This window comes from Vanacampus margaritifer, chromosome 14 (assembly GCF_051991255.1).
Source record: "Vanacampus margaritifer isolate UIUO_Vmar chromosome 14, RoL_Vmar_1.0, whole genome shotgun sequence".
Lineage (NCBI taxonomy): Eukaryota > Metazoa > Chordata > Actinopteri > Syngnathiformes > Syngnathidae > Vanacampus > Vanacampus margaritifer.
The window spans coordinates 13,240,145-13,259,280 of NC_135445.1; the positions used below are offsets into that span (position 1 = coordinate 13,240,145).

The following is a 19,136-nucleotide window of genomic DNA, read 5'->3' on the forward strand; positions in this document are numbered from 1 at the left end:
TTTTTTACACGTCATATCCGGGTAGTGTTGAAAGAAATGTTTTACACGAATACTCGCAAAATATCATATACAGTACACGATGTCCGTTCAAATAAGCTTTGTTTTATTTTTTTCTAAATATACAATTTCTTTCCAATTGTTTTTATGTAAAACAAAAATGCGTTATAAAAGGGTAAGATGCCAAATATTGATCGTCTGTGCACTTTGGACTCTAGGAGAGAGCACGAGTACGTTCAACAAAAGTATACAGAGTGTGATCGTGCAGAATTTGGCTCACTTTCTGTGGCGTGGCGATTTTATCCTACATCCGAAACTACTACTACTCCGAAAAATATTGAAACGCGTAAATCAGCGTTATTCGTAACGCCAAATTTAGCTAAATAATTTGAGCTGCTGAAACACATCCATACCATTTATTTTTCTACAAGTGCAGTTCTTTGATTTGACAAAAGCGGCGCTGTAGCAACTCCTGCCTCACGTGACCAGAGAAGAAGAAGAAGGAGGAGGAGGAGAAGAAGAAGAAGAAGAGGAGGAAAAGAAGGAGGAGCAAGAAGAACACAGCAGCAGATTTTCTGTATTGTTATTCTTCACACGTCCAATTTGCATTTATACTCTCTTTTTTTGGATGGGGGAGAACATGTTAGTTTATCGGCTTTTGTGAATGTGTAGCTTGTGACGGATGACGCTTTCGTCGTTGGAGACTTTGTTTTGTATGGTAATTCGTAGAGTTAGCCCATCCTCAGCTGGTTGGGTGAGGTGATAAACAGACGTGGGTTTGTTTTAAAGTCCACGTCAAAACTACCCGACTGTCCCCGCGCTCGTCAAAAGGTAAAGTAACATGTTCGTGCTGAATATGCTAATTCAAACATCATATAGATGTACAGTTACTTGTAAGAGAGCAGCCTTTTAGCTGACTGCAGCATGGATAAGTGGTGTTCAGTACTTGTAGGTTGTGCATGTAGAACCCACGTAATAATGTCACAGGACTGTACTTGATTTAATACAGGGACATTTAATGTCTATTGTGGTGGAATTGATTGGAAGTGCTGTTGTGTTGGTTCAACAAATAGCTAATTAACTTGTTAGATAACTATATTGGACTAAAATCATGTTAGTAGTTGTGTTAAATGAGTAAAATGTAAGCTGCATTGTCCTAAAAAGCGCAAATATTCATTTTGCGAAATGTATTTCTAGTCACTCTGTGTGTTTGTTACTTCTGTTTGTGCAGGCAAAGATGGGAAATATGGGAAGCAGATTTCAGTCCTCGAAGGGACCAGAGGAAACCGGCGAAAGCAGCCGCAAACACGGGTGCGAATGGAAGAGGAAACGGAACACACAGTGTGATTGTGAGGATGACAAAGAAGATGACGACACCATTTTGGATACACCACGCAGGCAAGTGATAAGATCCGTCGTCAGTGAATTAGCCAGCTGTCCTTATCTTACAGTACAGTTTTCTCTTTAATCTTCAACAGGAAGAAACTGAAAAGCACGTCCAATTACATTTTTCAAACGTTGTTCCTCAATGGAGAAAACAGCGACATTCGCATCTGCGCACTGGGACAAGAGTGGAACCTTCATAAACTGTACCTGTGCCAGGTGAAACAGAGACAAAAACACCACACACCTCATTTTCAAATGCCTTCGAAGGCTGTATTTGCACTGTTGGTTGAAGTGCCCAATTCCGATTTAACTCCTGCATCAGATTTTTTCTTTTGGGCGGGTGGGGGGGTTCTGTGTGCTTTCATGTCCATTTCAAGCGACACGCGACAATACCCGTGAGAAAAATCTATCACAATGGAGTACCATTCCGATTTGATAAAGTGAAAGGGGTCCAAGTTGGAACCGGTTTTCGGTTCCCACGGTATATCCAATTCCATGCATTTTTTTCTATTCTTGACACGTATCCCAATTGGGAACAAAAAAATCGGAATTATCTCAATTCAACAATGCAATGTAAATCCAGCCTTAGTGTCACCTTTTATCTTAACACTTACTTTTTCATTTTCTTTTTTTTTTTTGTATCTGCCAGTCGGGTTATTTCTCCAGCATGTTCAGCGGCTCATGGAAGGAGTCTAACATGATGGAAATCAACCTGGAGATACCTGACCAGAACATTGGTATAGAAGGTGAGAAGGCGTCTGAGGTGGTGAATTTGTACGGCGGTTCACAATTTTCTTAAAATAAAAGGCAGAACAAATGGCAACATTTTCTTTCAATACAACATTACAGGAGAATTGAGTTTTGAGTGTGAAAACTAGGAGAACTTGCAAATGCCATACAGGAATACATTTTATCCTTCTCCACTACTGTGTATCAGACATTCTAACCACTAGGGCACTGCGCTGCCTTTGAACCGCAGTATGGGGGAAAAAATGGATGAATGTAGTGATATGTAAATGACATTATATTGGTTATGTGTTAATCTGACTAAAATGTTCTCTTGTGTGTATATTTAGCTCTGCAGGTAGTCTTTGGATCTTTGTACCGCGATGACGTTCTCATCAAGCCCAGTGGGGTTGTCAGTATCCTTGCCGCTGCTTGTATGCTACAGCTGGTCAGTAAATGGAATTGTCAACTAGTGCTACTGTAATATACAAGCACGGTGGAATGAAGCCAGTCTTTGCTTGTTGTGATGGCAGGATGGTTTGATCCAGCAGTGTGGCGAAACCATGAAGGAAAACATCAGCGCAAATACAGTGTGCAGCTATTACGCGTCGTCTTGCGTCTACGGCTTGGAGTCCGTCATGAAAAAGTCAGTGCTTATTTTTCCACCAGAGCTGATGAGGTCTTAATTCCAAATTTTCAAAGCTGATGTAAAAGAATATGCTTATGAGGAAGTTCCTGACATTGTCGGATCTTCTTCCACAAATAAGTCTTGTGCTACAGAATTTCTGCAAATTTTTGCTGGTGTGTGTCTTTGTGCAGATGTCTGGAGTGGCTACTAAGCAACCTCATGACGCACCAAAATGTGGACTTGATGAAAGAAATTGGGTATGTGGTGTTAAATGAACCTCTTGTCACAGTGTACCCCCACAAATAGCACAAAAAAATCTACGATTGCTGAACTGCGAGTGTGCAAAGGTCCACTATCTAACAGACGGGTTTAAAGAGTGTGTGAGGGATAAAGCTATGAAACATCTGTATATCATTGATGTTCTACCTGTATTTGTTGGGTCTGGAACATATCCTGTGTGATGAACAGGGGTTTACATAACCAGTTGTACTAGTTTCTATGGTTACCAGATTGCACTCCGCAACCCCCCCCTCTGAAAATAGTGGCATTTGAGAAGCAAATTCGGGTACCCCGGTTTTCAGGGTGTACCTAACTTACCGCCCGAAGGGAGCTGTAATAGATAATAGAATACAGGATGCAAAGGAAATAGAGAAATAGAAAGACTCCAGCAACCGTCAAGGCTGGAGTGTAGATCATAATAGCACAGGTGGGGCACAGGTGTGAAACTAGTGCCTGCGGGCCAAATCTGGTACGCTAGATCTTTGTAGAGGCCCACTAAAGTAAAAAAATAAAATAAAATCTGGAAATTGTACACGGAACACTATGCGACTAAATCTGGCCTTAAAATGAAAAAAATAATTTAAATGAGCAATATATCACTTAATTTCAGCAAAATCATTTGCTAAGAGAACCAGAAAATTTGACCCCAATCAGTGTTCATTTTTCTTTAATGTTTTCTGGACTGCAGATCGAAATATTCTGCAGAATCTGGTGCGAGCATCTTTTCACGTTGTTATTGATTAATATTTGTTGTATATTTTTTTATTATTAAAATTGGTTAGTAAAAAAAATTGACTAATTGATTTGAGCAACTAAAATAACAAATTTTAGCAATAATTTATGTATAGATCAAATTATATTTTTCATAAAAACAAGGATTAGTCTCATTTTTCTATATTTGTTGCATCTATTTAGATGTTTTTCCCACTCTAAAATTGGTCAGTTAAAATGTTTTTTTTTTCATTTGTGATTTTTAATAAACAGTTGGTTAATTGAATTATTGTAAATAAGTGTAGGTATGCATTTGTACATGTATTTTCTTATTTAATTAAATATTTGTGTATTTTGTATAATATGTACACATTAAAAATGTACATATAATCCCATTAGTTGTCAATTTAAATGTTTGTACGTTATGTTGTGAACGTGCACTCTCACATACCTACTTGTATTTGTTCAGAACTGAGATGATGGAGCAGCTCATCCAGTCGTTCGACCTTTTCGTCATGCAGGTGGAGATGGATGTCTACACTGCTCTAAAGAAGGTATACATTTGTTTTCATGCTTCACTGAGATTTTGCTAACTGCGCTTTTTATTTTATTGACTCTTGTATTATTTTGTCTCGTCAGTGGATGTTCCTGCAGCTCAACCACACGTGGGACGGACCCATAAAGCAGCTTCTGCCTGACGCCGACGCCTGGCTGTGCAAACGCAGGACCGGTACTGCATACGATTGAAGACAATATGCTCCCTTTTGTGTATTATTTTTAAGATATTTTTTGGTGGTTTTGAATTTGCCTTACAGACCTGTGTGAGAGGGAGGCCTTCCTAAACACAGAGGAGGGTGCCCCCTATTGTTCCGTGTTCAAATATGTGCGTCTTCAGTATATCGTCAACGACCTCGCTTCTGCGCGCATCCTGGAGCGGGACAACATTTTGCCTCCAGGTATACATCATTTCAATGCTAATTCTAATCTCATTTCATTTACAACAGTGCAAACAGATTTCAATATAAAGCACAGTGCAGTTTCACCACATTGTTTCATTGACCCCCTTTTCCAGATTGGTTGACAGCAGTATACAAAACACAGTGGTTTGCCATGTTGCGGACTGAATTTGACAATGATAATGGGTAAGAAGAGTTCCTCTGGAGCAAATCCATGTGCCCCATGTATTCAAACTGATCTGAATTGTTAACGCTAGCCACTATTAGTCCACAGGAAGGCAACAAAGAAGAATTTGAGTTAAACAGCATGAGGTGTGGCAGGAAATTGACCAAAGATGGAGATGTGAGTGACACATAATTGTGATGACAGCACATTTTTACAATATACATATTTTTTGTTTATCTGTGTACGTATGTTAAGTTAAATGCAACCTTTAAATTAGTGTAATTTCATGGTGTCAATGTGAGGGATTTTTTGGGCATATATGTGCTACTATAGATGTTAATATGTTTATATATTTAGTAGAGTTGTCAAACAATTACATTTTTTAATAAGATGAATCGCATCTTAGTTTTGATTAATCACGATTAATTGCTTAATTAAAAAGGCTTTTTTATCAACCTTTTTTCCCCGCCAAATTTGGCGGTTATGTGTTAATACTTTTGAGATATGTTATGAGGACTTCTTCAACATTTTTTGATCCACTGCACACTCTTATCCTCTTCTTTTTCTAATCAGTTAATTACTTGCATGATTTAAAATGAGAAAAAAAATGACCCCAATAGTTTGACATGAACAAATATTCTAAATGTCATACACAAACATTTATTAAATGCTTTACTTTAATGCATGTAGTTGAGTTTATTGCTCAAACACAACCTGTGCTACCTTCAACATAACCATCTGCTGTCAAGCTAAAGGATCATCTGCGGTCAAAATTAATGGTGTGATTAATCTGCATTAGTACATGATTAATGCGATATGCTTTAACTTTGACATCAATTTAGTAATAGTAAATGCATAGTATTTTCATACATATGACATCATGCGATTTATAATAAAGGGTATATAATTATTTTTGTAAATCCTTAGTACTGCTGGCGATGGACCGGGTTCAACTTCGGGTTCGACCTGCTGGTCACCTACACCAACCGCTTCATCATCTTCAAAAGGAACACGCTAAGTCAGCCATGCGGGGGCGCTGTGAGCCTGCAGCCACGGCGACATCTTGCATACAGGTTAGCAGCAGGGGCCACACTCTCACTTCCTGTTGTGGCTCAGTCACACAGCATATTCAAACGTTTGATTTTGTCTCTTTTTAGTGGGTTCACTGTCTGCTTTTGGTTGGTTTTGTGTCAACGCTGTATTCTCCTATCGTCACTATGGATGTAACAATAACAGCAATATCACGATATTAAAATTGCCACGATATCCTCGACATCATGTCACGATATTAAGAGCAGCACATCTGTTGAAAAGGCGAGGTGAAATGATTGATCTGGTCATTTTTTTGACATCCCAAAAACCTTGTTTGATTAGGGGTGTGTGGACTTTTTATATCCAGTGTCCAATGTACTGAAGTAGATGTGTTGGTAGGTAGACAAGATTATTACAGATATCACTATGTGCCACTTCTGCTGCTATTGTTGATCCAGGTTACGCTTGGCCTCCTTCGATAATCTTGGCAAGATGGTGTGCAGCCGCTCGACCGGTTACCAGCTTCTCACACTCGAGAAGGACCAGGTCAGTAAGCGTGGTCCATCTTCACAGGAAGTGAGATGTTCAACTACCGGTAATGTCCCTCCTCTCAGGAGTACGTGGTGATGAACCTGGATAGCCGCCTGCTGTCCTTCCCGCTTTATATCTGCTGCAACTTCTTGTACACGTCGATGTACGCAGACCACCGGCTGGACCCCTTGGAACAAGAGGGAGGCGCCCGCAGCATTTCCTGATCGGCACACGGTAGCCGCCACCCGTTCTTGTGGTAACGTTGGCACTGTTTGTACACTCCGCTGGCACCTTCAACATCATGAATGGATCACCTGTAAGCCAGCGTGGGGGGAATACATCACTGATGTATCACTTGGAGGATGGTGTCATTCCACCGTGGCGTGAAAGTGCATACCTCGACATGGGAACTTTTCCATTTGTGCACTTGCGTTGATGACTGTTTCACAAAGCAGTCATCTCATTGATGGGAACATTAACGGGACTGCCCCATGAATTTTTTTTTTTTTTTCCCTGCCCCATGGAACTTCTGGAAATCAGAAAACGGGGAATTTTCACCAAAGCAGGAATTTCTGAAATTGCGTTTTTTTTCTTTTCTTGTACAGGTAAAATACTTCAACAACAGTAGCTGTTTTAATAAATAAGAGGAAATGTCACAATTTACTGTGTATTGAAGATTTAGTGTTAGTGGACATCTACGACTGAGCAGTTCTTTGTTTTCACCTTGTAAATACAGTACACCTAAAATATGTAAATTAAATAGTAGTCATCACGTTCAAGTAATCAAATGATGATGCGCTCTACACTGAGCCAGCAGTCTTGTTTCCTTCACCACAAGGGTCCACTTGTTTTCTTACTATGGCATCACATTTACAAACTTAAATCACTTTGAATTACTTTCAGTATTTAAGCACTTGTATGTCAGTTTTTTTCCTACATTTCTTCACCTGCTTATGCGTCAACCAAGATGGCCACATAATGCCAAGAAAGGCAATACAAACTGACAGACACTAATGCTGCAGTGGCATCCCTTGTTTTTATTCCACATTTATTTATATATACATATTTTTTACTTTTTTGGGGGGCAAAACAATATGTATACAAGATTTTTATTGCCAATAAAACTGCCCAATGATGTGGGCTGTGGTGCTATCATATCTAAACGTACTGTTACGTGCTTCTGTTATTTATGCCACTTTCTCATTAGGACACTAGTTGACAATTTTAAGTTTTTCCGTTGAACCGTTAACAACAAAAAATTTAGTTAAACTAACCTGTCCAAGGGTTCAAATTGCCACCATCTTTATCTGTACGGTCGGGCATGGATTGAAAAACATTTTCTTAAGTAAAACAACTCATCTGACAAATTCCATTTCTGTCTCTACATGTGACAATTTTAGGCTTTGCAAAGAAGGTATGGAGTTAATTCTCGCTGAACTGTAATGGATTTGACATTTTAGTCATCCCCCAAAAATTCAGTTTTAATTGTACTACTGGGGGTGCAATACACTCCAGAGGTTCCGTTGTATAATGGGGTTTGACAACTCATGTTTGTAAACAAGTGTAATATGATCTGTGAGAGGAGGCCCACTACACCTTGTACTTCGAAACTACTGATGCCATGGCATAACAATTTTCTTTACAGTATGTCATTGCACCCCAAAACAAACAATGATTACCGTAGTATGCATTTAAGATATTTTCACCAGTTTGAATGACTGGTTATTACCTCATTAGGTATGCATTTGGTTATTTTTTGCCATGCTCTACAAAATATGCAGTCAAAAGGCAGTTGTGTATTCCATGTTTAATGTTTTACAGAAACATACCTCTCCGTGAAAGGAAGTAATCCTACATGTATTAAAAATGACAAACTTAAATATGTGTGACAGAACACCTTGTGCATGATTCCAACTGCAAGGCATACTGGATGCCATGCCTCCTGCTTATTCACTTCCACTTCATAGTCACTGCCCCGAGTGGGCTCAGCACAAGTGTTGACATTTGTCATTGAGGTATCGAGTCCAGGTTCTCTTGGATTCTACGGGTCATGCTGGGGATCAGGTTCATGTGGTCGTCCACGCAGCTGCCCACGCATCGCTCCATTAGGGACCGGACGGCAGGCTCCTTGGCACCTGAGTCAAACAGATCTTTCGCCTTGTCGTTGCAGTGCATCGTGCATCTGGCCAGACGGTCCTGGTGGTGAGAAAAAAAAGGTTTAATTTTAATACCAGTTGATTGACATTCAAATTATTCACAGGAAGAATCTGGATTCTAACAGATCCTCAGAAATGAGAGTCAGACATGCTAGTGTAATTATGGAAAAAAATAAAATTGCAACTTCTATCACTCACCTGAAACTTCTCCAGCTCGTTGGTGACGAGTCCTTGGGCTTTGGCCAAAGGAGTGTGACACCTGTCGATGCACTGATGCACCTGAGTCATGGAGTCCGTGGGTTGATCACAGCAGTCCGCGCTGCACTTGAACATGCGACCCTGCCAGCACGAACACCTCGTTAATAATTGTACGTACGTACTAGACGAAGTGTGCACAGTTAGAAGACCTACCTGCATTTTGCGGATGTGATCCCTTTCCAGGTTTTGGACCATTTCTTCCACCACAGCCTGAATGCGTGCTTGGTGAGCCTCCGCCATGTCTGCTCGTCGCGCTCAATACTGTAAGATCTTTTGTATTAAACAGTACGGGGCAGGCGCCTAACAGAACAGTCAGAAATGTTTTTTTTTTTCTTAGCTATTAGACACTAAGGTCACCTCCATTCAAGCATGGTTTTAGAAAAGCATGCAGTTCGTCACTTCCGGGTTACTTCCGCTTAAGACAACCTTTTCCGGATTTTGGAGTCAGTCCGTTAAAAAACAAAAAATACAAAAATGTATAATTTTACATTTGTTATTTTTTCGCACTAGAATTTTTGTTCTATTTTCTATTTGTAACAAAAAATAAACGTGAACAGTGGCTATAAAAATAAAATATATACATAATTCTACCACGTTATGACGTGATTGTTTAATGCAATTTTAAATAATAGAATTATAAATTTCATTATGATAATTAAATTATAAGTATTATTGCATTTTTGGCCTTCGAACGTATGCAAAAGCTTAAATTTATTTTGTTTTGAAACCAAGGGGGGAAAAGTACCCGGAATGACGTATGGAAGGTCGTTTCAACTGTTCAAACTAGCAGGTTACTAGTTTTGCCAGTAAGGGCTAGCCCGTTCTCTGTTTTGCTCCAAGCCAAGCTTCTTGGATATATTTTATAAATTCCCCCGTCTTGTGTAAGTCAAATATTCTTAATAGTCAACTTGTATGTTATGACGAAGAGTAAGAGTAAAGCTAGTAACTGCAGACTTGTAGTCGAGTTTTGTTAGTTTTGTTTTTTAATCTGACATTCCCACTTGACTGCATGAAACGTAAACTTACTGAAATGATACTGAAGTGAACACGCCGTCCGTCCATCTTGAACTAGGTCAGGTTAGACTTCGAGACATGACTGATAAGACAATTAAATAATTGACTAGTTTGCTTCATCTTGTTTCAGACGTCCTCGGCCACACTAAGTGCATCATGAGTGTTGGGACACTCATGAGAGCCTTCCTGCTCTTGGGAATCTGTCACTACGCCAGTAGAAGTTTGGCCTCCAGTCCGGAGCTGCACCGGCCACCCACAAATATTGGTGAGATTTTATAAAAAATCTTTTTATCTAGATAAATGGGTGTCCAAGCTCGGTTCTGCAGATTTGGGATGATCTGCTCCTTGCTGAAACGCATCTGTTCCAATCAACACGATCGTTATCAGGTTTATGCAGAGCTTGCTGATGAGCTTCAGCTGTGTTGGAGAAGGGAAACATACAAAACCTGCGGGACTACCGGCCCTCGAGGACCGAGTTTGGACACGCTAATCTAGATCATTCCTATGGGACACAATGTGGTGGTCGCTGACCACCAGATTAATTGTAGGAAATTAATTAACTTGACATTTATTTCGATTCTATTGGTATGAAGAAAATAAGAAAAAATGACACTATGAGATTAAAGTTTTAATTTTACAAGAATAAAGTCGTTTCATTTTCAATAAGTAAAAAAAAAATATGTTGAGAATTATGTTGTAAATTGTATGAGAATGAGATGGTAAATACTTGAGAAAAATATATTTTTTTAAATGAAGTCATAATTTGTAAGATTAAAGTCATGAACAATATTTATACTGATTATATTTTCATAGAAAAAAGCCATATATATATTGTCGGCCACATAGAATAATTACCTAAATCAATGATTATTGAAATATTAATTAGGAAATTATGTTACGTGGGAGATTATATATTTTTTTTATATGAAATAATTACATATGGGCAGCACGGTGGCTGACTGGTTAGCACGTCCGCCTCCCAGTGAAGAGGACGTGAGATCGAGTCCGGGCTTCGGCCTTCCTGGGTGGAGTTTGCATGTTCTCCCCGTGCTTGTGTGGGTTTTCACCGGGTACTCCGGTTTCCTCCCACATTCCAAAAACATGCATGGCAGGTTAATTGAACACTCCAAATTGTCCCTAGGTGTGAATGTGAGTGTGGTTGTTCGTCTCTGTGTGCCCTGCGATTGGCTGGCAACCAGTTCAGGGTGTACCCCGCCTACTGCCCGAAGCCAGCTGGGATAGGCTCCAGCACCCCCGCGACCCTTGTGAGGAAAAAGCGGCCAAGAAAATGGATGGATGGATGGATAATTACATATGCATATATTTTCCAGGAATAATTTGGAATATTTCCAAAATTCCAGTAATAAGGTTATAATTTTCCAAGAATAAAGTTGTAGATATTATAGATTAAAGTCAGAAAAATTACAAGAATCAGTTTGTTGTATATTTTCAAGATAAAAGTTGTCTATTTTCAAGGTTAAAGTCGTATTGTCACGATGAATCATATTAGTGAGATAACATTTTTAATACCTGATTACCAACACAGTATGCAACGTTTGTACTCAAGTGCATTAGAAAGAATTCCCATGACAACCAGCCCTCATTTGCATATTGACATTTTTTACATTTACGGTCAATAACTGGGTCTATTCTAACGATTCAGTCCCCATGCAAGTTTCACACCCCATGCACGGATTGTACATGTGGACCTTCACAAATAGTACTTCACAATGTATGTACTGTATGTCGATTGTCTTAACATTCCTCCCGTCCAGCTGTGGTGGGAGCAGGCATCGGCGGCACGGCCGCAGCGTTCTACCTGAGGCAGGAGTTCGGACCCACGGTTAAGATAGATGTATTCGAACCCAACGATGTCGGTGGACGACTGGCGACGACGCAGATGGCAAATCAGGAATATGAGACGGGAGGCGTGGTCATCCATCCCCTTAACCTCCACATGAAGCACTTTGTTGACAAATTAGGTAATGGCGTTGAGTCAATAGGATATTTTCCAACCTAAATGAAGCCTACTTACTTTTAAAATATTTATCTATCAAATGTATCTTTCTTCAGGCATCGCCACACGTCAGGATATCTCATCAAAAAAGGCAATCTTCGACGGTAGCGAGCTCACTTTCGAGGAGAGTGACTGGTTCATCGTCAACTTCGTGCGCATGCTGTGGCGCTACGGGCTCAATTATCTGTTCATGCAGATGTGGGTGGAGAGTGTTATGGATAAATTCATGAGGTGAGGGCGGAGGAGATCAATCTAATATATCCTTTGTGGTGAAGTGTAAGAGTTTCCTATGCTGACAGGATCTACCAGTACCAGCAGTACGGTTACTCCTTCACCAGCGTGGAGAGGCTCCTGCACGCCATGGGCGGCGACGACTTCCTCAGCCTGATGAATCACTCGCTGGAGGAAACCATGAGGGCCGAAGGATTCACGCAGGTCTTCCTCAACGACGTTGTGGCTCCCATCACGCGGCAGACCTACGGACAAAGTGTCCGTATCAACGGCCTTGCCGGTTCGGAATTTCACGACCTCAACACGCACTTGCCGGTCAAGGGAATTTTGCCGACATTTTTGTTGTTGTCGTGCCAGGGGCTGTGTCGCTGGCAGGGGCGGACTCGGGCCTGTGGGCAGTGGATGGAGGGAACAAAAGAGTTTGCTCTGGACTTCTTTACCACAGCAAGAGTGAACTCATCCGAGCCAGAGTGACCAACGTCTCGTTCAAAGTCCGCCCGTCCAAGACAGGTACTATTCAGTAGTCATGAATGGAACCAAGTAATTGACACCCACACAAAAAAAATATTTAGAACTGCCTATATCGGTGATTTTCAAACATTTACACCAAGTACCACTAAAGTGACCTACACTAAAATAATCGTGTAATAGGTCCAAGTGCTCCAAATAAGGCAGAAGTTGTCCCCCCCCCTTAAAATGTTTATTTTGTTTACCTAGGCAGTTTGAGCAATAACAACGTGATTCAATGTAGGGAAATAAATGGTTTTTGGACATGAATCTGTATGGCATCCTTACCTAAAGTGGTGTGCAATCAGCACTGACTTAACACTGACAGCGACCTGTGCCTCGAGACCCATCACTATTTTGAACACAAATTGTTTGTAAAAGAAAAACGCTTTATTTCCGTGACCCCAGCCTACTTGCCGGACTACTTTCGTCTTGATCAAAACCGGACCGGGTCTCGGGTCACAGGACGCTGTCAGCGGTGAGTGAGTACTGATTGCACACCACTTATGGTGAGGATGCCATACAGATTCATGTCCAAAAACCCAAACTATCCCTTAAATATTGGCTATGTGAGTTAAAGTAAGTTAAGTTATATGACTTAAGTCGCAACATCCACCCAGTTTAGGGGGCGGCCATTTTGCTTTGCTGCAGTGTCTCGGGGCTCAGGAAACGACCAATCACGGCTCACCTCTTTTCTGAATCTGGGCTGTGATTGGTACGAGAGCCCTGAGCAAATATGGTGTCATTTTCAATCGACAACAAGTGGCTAAATGGCTGCCCCCGAAATGGATGGATGGACGTCCCCTTTAAAAATGTACTGAATAAAAAAGCTAAAATGAAAACAATCATTTTGTAAACGATTCAATGCAAATTGTACTTAAAAGTTAAATACAGTTGAACTATAACAACAGTACAACAAATCTACTGTCCTGGATTATATATACTGTATATATTTTTTAAGTTGAAGCCACTCAAACAGTTTGAACATTTAATTTTACAACTAGAGGTAGACCACATTTCTCAATCACTGGCCCATATTCATAGTGTAAACCAGAGATCACTAACTGGCGGACCCCACCCAGACCCAGAAGCTATTCCATTCGGACCAAGACAGTGAAAAAAAAGTTTGGTGAGCTTTCCGGTAGTACTTTAGTGTCAGGCCAAGCGTGCGGACCAATTACATGCGATTTAAGCCATCCTGCGGGATTTTACTAAGCCAATCAAATGTGCATTTCAGACAGTCAACACCGACTTAATAGCGAAGACGAGATACGCCGAGAAAGGAAGTAGGGGACAGAGTGAAAGACTACTGCGATAGAGAAAGTTGAGAAAATGACGGGAGAGAAAATACAGAACAAATGACATTCTCCGAAAAAATGAATATGACCAGAGGCATTTCCTGTGTATGCTTCCCACTGGGAGCACCTTTTAAAAGTGCGAATGTGAGACAAAACATGGCGGTTTTGAACAAACATAGCCACTAATCATCAATGTAACATTGCAAAAAATAATAATAATAAGGAAATGGACCCCGTTCTGTCATGTTTTAAAACCTATGAAGATTACTATACTTGCTGCATATGTGGCGACGACTCTCCGTAACGTCTGCTTAAAACCAAAGCTTTACCTATCTCCTCCAAATTCCTCCATTTTTTTTCTGTGGAACCTAGCCTCCCATATGTGTGCCATTTTGTGCTCTTTCTGTAACATCTCACCATAATAGCAGCAATGCGCTGTGTAATAGGAACGTTTTATTTTTGTTAAGAAGTGACTATAGTCTAGTGCTGTCACTATGAAATATTTTTAGAATCGATTAATCTATCGATTATTCAACCGACTAATTCGATTCCTTTTCATTTTGCATTCAATTGTGTGACAAAAGCATCCTTCCCCCCGATTACTGTTTATCAACCAGTGATTAGTGTTTATTGCGTACTTCATATTCATTAGTGATTTAAAAAAATAAGGGGGGGGGGGGATTGTTGTACTATGTCAGGGGCCGTTTCTCGATCTGCATTCTTGTCCGTACTTATGTCCTTGTGATGTCTTGAAACGTCAACTGTTCCAATTGCAAGTACGCAAAAAGCCATAAGGGTCGAGCAAAGAACGGACGGAATACCCGGATGTCATTCTGACTGCGGGCTTCCTGGTTCTGACGCGTTGCCGTAACTGTGTACCACGTGACTAGATGTTGTATCATTATGAGTGATATAGTACAGAAGTATCATTTGAAATTATAAATGGGATTTATCCAATTTAGGGTTTTATTGAAGGGGGCAAAGTTCTGGAAAGACACAGATGTGAGTTGCAGGTTTTGATCTGATTCTTCTGAAATTGTGGTACATCTATAAATTTTTTTATCTTTGAATATATAGTAATTCATATTTAATATATATTAATATATTTATATATAATATTGTAAATTGCAGCTGTTTAATTAAGTTATGTAAAAAAAAAATATATATATTTTTTTAATAAAGTTGTAAATTACACATTAAATATTTCTCATTATTATGTGATGCTGGTGGGGGGCAGCAATGCACATGCCATGCCTATTATGCCGGAAATGATAGAAGAAGAACAAACGTGACGCTCCTCCGCTGCCATTCGTTCCTTGAAGTACGAAATGCATATGCGTGCTTGGGAAGTACGTTCTTGAGACCGGGCTTACCAAGACCCGACTCGTTGCGTCACAAGAACGTTGTTGATATTGAGAAACGGCCAGTGTTTCTCAACCCTGGTCCTCTGGGCACACTATCCAGCCTTTTTTTCCCATGTCTCCCTATTCCAACACAGCTGATTCTAATGACAGCTCACCAGCAAGCTCTGTAGAAGCCTGATAATCATCATCACCTGCGTTGGAATTGGGAGACAAGAGCTGCTTTTCGGGTAAAGGGAGTTCTTGGTCGTAATGTTCCGCAGGTAATTTGTAATTATGTTTCCACAGCGTCTTAGAGTTTTTGGTAATTTATTCAAATGAGTTTGATTTTACTTTTGTGTATTTTCACCATTGATGAAGCCATAAAAAAAACTTTTTCTCTTCTCTTGTTCGCAGCGCCCGCCAGCGGCTTCTATGAGGTCAATTATATTGATGACAGTGGTGCGGGGCACTCCATGTATGACATCGTTGTCATAGCAACGCCGCTTCACCAGGGCAAGTCCGACATCTCCTTCTCAGGTCTATCCTCGCCGATGGCGTCCCAGTTTCCCGGCATCTACCACCAGGTGTTCTCCATTCTGGTCCACGGCGTGCTCAACACGTCCTACCTTGGAGTCACGCGGCCCGCCTCGGAGTTCACGGTGTCGGAAGTTCTCACCGCCGACTCCAAAGACGACATCATGTACAGTTTGAATTCCGTCGACCCGGTCCACATCCCACCCGACTACATCCGACCCCCCGCCAGCCACAGCAAAGTGTGGAAAGTGTTTTCTCCCAGAGGGCTGGACCAAGAGGACCTCCGACGTTTGTTCCTGTCGTGGGATTCGGTATCGCAGACTCCGTGGCTGGCCTACCCCGCTTACCGGCCCCCGCAACGCCAGACCCCGCCCTTCATCCTCCACGGGAAACTCTACTACCTGAGCGCCGTGGAGTGGGCGGCCAGCTCCATGGAGATGAGCGCCATCTCGGCCAGGAACGTGGCGCTGCTGGCGCACCACCGCTGGCACCAGCAAACGGGCCGCATCGACCAGGAGGACCTGCACACGCGCTTGCGGGGCGAGCTCTGAAACACACGGCCTCGGACCCACAAAATGTCAGGTATTTGGGTGGTGGCAGGGTCAGACTCTATTTTCGATGAGAAAATTGTTTTAGAGTGCTTAATTGCCCAAAACTTGTCTTATTATCACTTCCAGATCAACTGCTCGTCACACACAGCGAAGGCAAAGTATTCAGCTTCACCGAGTCATTTACATTAAAATATTTGTTGCATTCAATTAGCCTTTTTTCCTAAAATTGCCCAACTAAATATTTAATACTTTCTACTTTTCATTTATTGTACATACAATAAGAACATATTGTTTAGATAAACAATTTAATTCATAAGTGTAATATTATTTATACATCTTGTTAAAAAAAATTAATATAATTATGAATTATATAATGCTAAAATTAAAAATGATTATTTTAATAGTTAGTAATAATAGTTTATACTTCACTTTTTTCTTTTTTTTTTAGTCCCATCAATAAAAGACGTGACCCATCAAATGAGTTTGCTTAATAATTCACAGGCACAAAAATATTAACTTCATGTAAAGCATAGACATTTTCTTTGCAATAATATGATCTATACATCCCTGCTAGTGTACAGCATTCAGATTAATATTGCCTTTGTGGAATATGAATTAAGCAGCAAACACATTTTTACATTTATCTCAGGGAGCGGCCATCTTGTCACTTGCTGTCAACTGAAAGTGTCGTCACAGTATCTTAGGGCTCAAGTAACTACCAATCACAGCTCAGCTTCAGAAAGCAGGTGAGCCGTGATTGGTTGCTAATTGAGTCCTTAGGCAAAGTAGAAATAATCTGTGTGAAGATATAATGCATTTTTTTCCTTAATTTGAAATGTCTTTGACTTTCTATCCCAAATATCCACGGTTCAAATCACTTCCGATTTGGTTGACTATTTTAAAGCAACTTTTTTAGATCTACCTTTCTGCTGCAGCTTCCCAATGAGGGCGTAGTAACTTTAACTTTTGTTATTATGCAAATTAGCCCTGACCACAGACACGTTTTCAGAAACGCTGTTTAATGTCACACTTGATGGCTGGGCACGCCAGAGATTCAACTATTTGCATATAAGCCATTTAAAAAGTATTTTTCATGTTTTGGTTGTACCACTTCGGAAGTTCCACCTTGCACGTTTTCCATTGCGTCACGATGGCCTTGCTCTCTTTTGAAGTGGGCCGCACAATAACGGAAGTCACGTTTGCGGAAGTAATAACGCGCCGAGTGTCATTACCAGGAACCGGCGTTCCCCTTTCTCTGTACCAACAGGCGTAACCACATTGCACTGTCTTGTCACGTGGCAGTGCGGCGTGCACGCTGTCAACTTTTGGTGTATCGCCAACAAACTTTAAGTATACCAGCATAAAGTAGTTATATTAGAATCATGCAATTTAATACAAGGGTTGTATGAGAGATTGTGCCTTAAGAACAATAATAATACTCAATCTTGATTGAGAGGTATTTATTTCATGTTTGTTATTTTGGTGGTTGTTTATATTGGTGTACAAGTGATATACAAAAGTACTACTGAGAGCTGTATTTTTTCATTCTTATTATTATTATTTTTTTAACTCTGCTTGGATTGAGTTGTGCAAAGTGTAAATAATTGCCCTTACATGATCTAACATTAATTGTGGCCTGATTGTCCGGTTTCAGTTTGTCAAAGCATTGCTATCGTGAGTGACGAGGAGTAATTAACACTAAAAAGCACAAGCTGTCGTGACAGGAAGTCATGAAACACTGGAATGAAGTGATGCACTACTAGCATTAATGGGGAAGTTTCAAGTCACCCCCAAAGCATTCTTTATAATATGTTCTATTCAGCCACACTAGTCCAAACACGGTATTCTGATTGTGTTTATGGAAATCCATCCGTTTTTATCCATCTCAAGGGGGGGCGGCCATTTTGCCACTTGCCATCGACTGAAAATGACATCAGTTGTTCAGGGCTCAGGCAACGACCAATCACGGCTCTCCTGTTTTCTGAAGCTGAGCCATGATTGGTTCCACAAAATGGCTTCCCACTGAGATGGTTAAAAAAACGAGTGAATTTTGATACTTAACGTGATATTAATTTAAATGCTTAGTGGGAGCACATGTAACATATTGTAAAGAATATTTTTGGGCTGACTTCTCCTATTAGCTGTCAATATTGTCTCACTCATAACTTTTTTTTTTCTTCATGTTGGACCCTGCCTTAATCTGTACCTTTTGGCCTTAACTCTTCACACTTATATAAATCCGTAAATATACTTCCAATGTAATTTTTTGTTAATTAATGATAACTTCTACCTCCTGAACAACTACTATTGCATTCTTTTTAGACTTTTTTTTTTTTAAAGGTCTTTAATAATGCTATTAGAATAACCAGTGTAAGTAGAATCACACTATGAGGGCCCATCATAAGGGAGGAAATTGTTTGCATCTGTCAGATGTAGTTATTCTATACATATTGCCATGTTGTACTTTTGTAATACATTGACAGCTATATTTTAAAAGCGAACCATTTGCTAATGCACTAAGGCTAATTGTGCACTTTAATTGACAGAATCCAAGAACTACAAGAGTTGGGAGCACAACTAAAATTTTATTTTTATATATATAAAAATAACGTTTGCAATTATGTTTTCAACTGTGATTTGATGTTAATCAATGTAATAGTAAAAAAAGAAAAATAAAAAAAGGGTACCCTCTGCCAATGTCTCTATTTTGTGATCAATGTGAGCTGTCAGTTACAGCCAAATAAAATCAGATTTGTTGTTTTTTAAGTAAATAAACATTGTCTTCACTTGTCAACGGTGTCTTTGCACTCTTTTT

At 40.2% G+C, this 19,136-nt stretch overlaps 3 protein-coding genes across 4 annotated transcripts; 2 read left to right on the top strand and 1 right to left on the bottom strand.

Moving 5' to 3' along the window:
* Window positions 1-21: 21 nt before the first annotated feature.
* Window positions 22-7,569, top strand: gmcl1 (germ cell-less, spermatogenesis associated). The gene is made up of 15 exons (XM_077585636.1): window positions 22-828; window positions 1,229-1,399; window positions 1,480-1,599; window positions 2,033-2,129; window positions 2,460-2,557; window positions 2,643-2,755; window positions 2,929-2,994; window positions 4,197-4,281; window positions 4,367-4,457; window positions 4,543-4,683; window positions 4,800-4,869; window positions 4,951-5,026; window positions 5,777-5,922; window positions 6,340-6,427; window positions 6,496-7,569. The coding sequence occupies exons 2-15, from the start codon at window positions 1,235-1,237 to the stop codon at window positions 6,634-6,636; spliced, it is 1,497 nt and encodes a 498-aa protein (XP_077441762.1). The 5' UTR covers window positions 22-828; window positions 1,229-1,234; the 3' UTR covers window positions 6,637-7,569.
* A 635-nt stretch (window positions 7,570-8,204) lies between these two features.
* On the bottom strand, window positions 8,205-9,246 carry fam136a (family with sequence similarity 136 member A). The gene is made up of 3 exons (XM_077585638.1): window positions 8,980-9,246; window positions 8,767-8,907; window positions 8,205-8,608 (listed from the first exon to the last, which is right to left on the bottom strand). The coding sequence occupies exons 1-3, from the start codon at window positions 9,064-9,066 to the stop codon at window positions 8,420-8,422; spliced, it is 417 nt and encodes a 138-aa protein (XP_077441764.1). The 5' UTR covers window positions 9,067-9,246; the 3' UTR covers window positions 8,205-8,419.
* Window positions 9,247-9,578: 332 nt separating this feature from the next.
* pcyox1 (prenylcysteine oxidase 1) lies at window positions 9,579-19,115 on the top strand. Of its 2 annotated transcripts, XM_077585635.1 has the most exons (8): window positions 9,579-9,707; window positions 9,971-10,105; window positions 11,616-11,822; window positions 11,914-12,088; window positions 12,157-12,368; window positions 12,446-12,598; window positions 15,651-16,352; window positions 16,448-19,115. In XM_077585635.1, exons 2-7 carry the CDS (start codon window positions 9,997-9,999, stop codon window positions 16,319-16,321), a joined length of 1,527 nt encoding a protein of 508 aa, XP_077441761.1. In that variant the 5' UTR covers window positions 9,579-9,707; window positions 9,971-9,996; the 3' UTR covers window positions 16,322-16,352; window positions 16,448-19,115. The 2 variants fall into 2 exon arrangements, with proteins under 2 accessions (XP_077441761.1, XP_077441760.1); XM_077585634.1 differs by having other exon boundaries at window positions 15,651-19,115.
* Window positions 19,116-19,136: the final 21 nt, after the last annotated feature.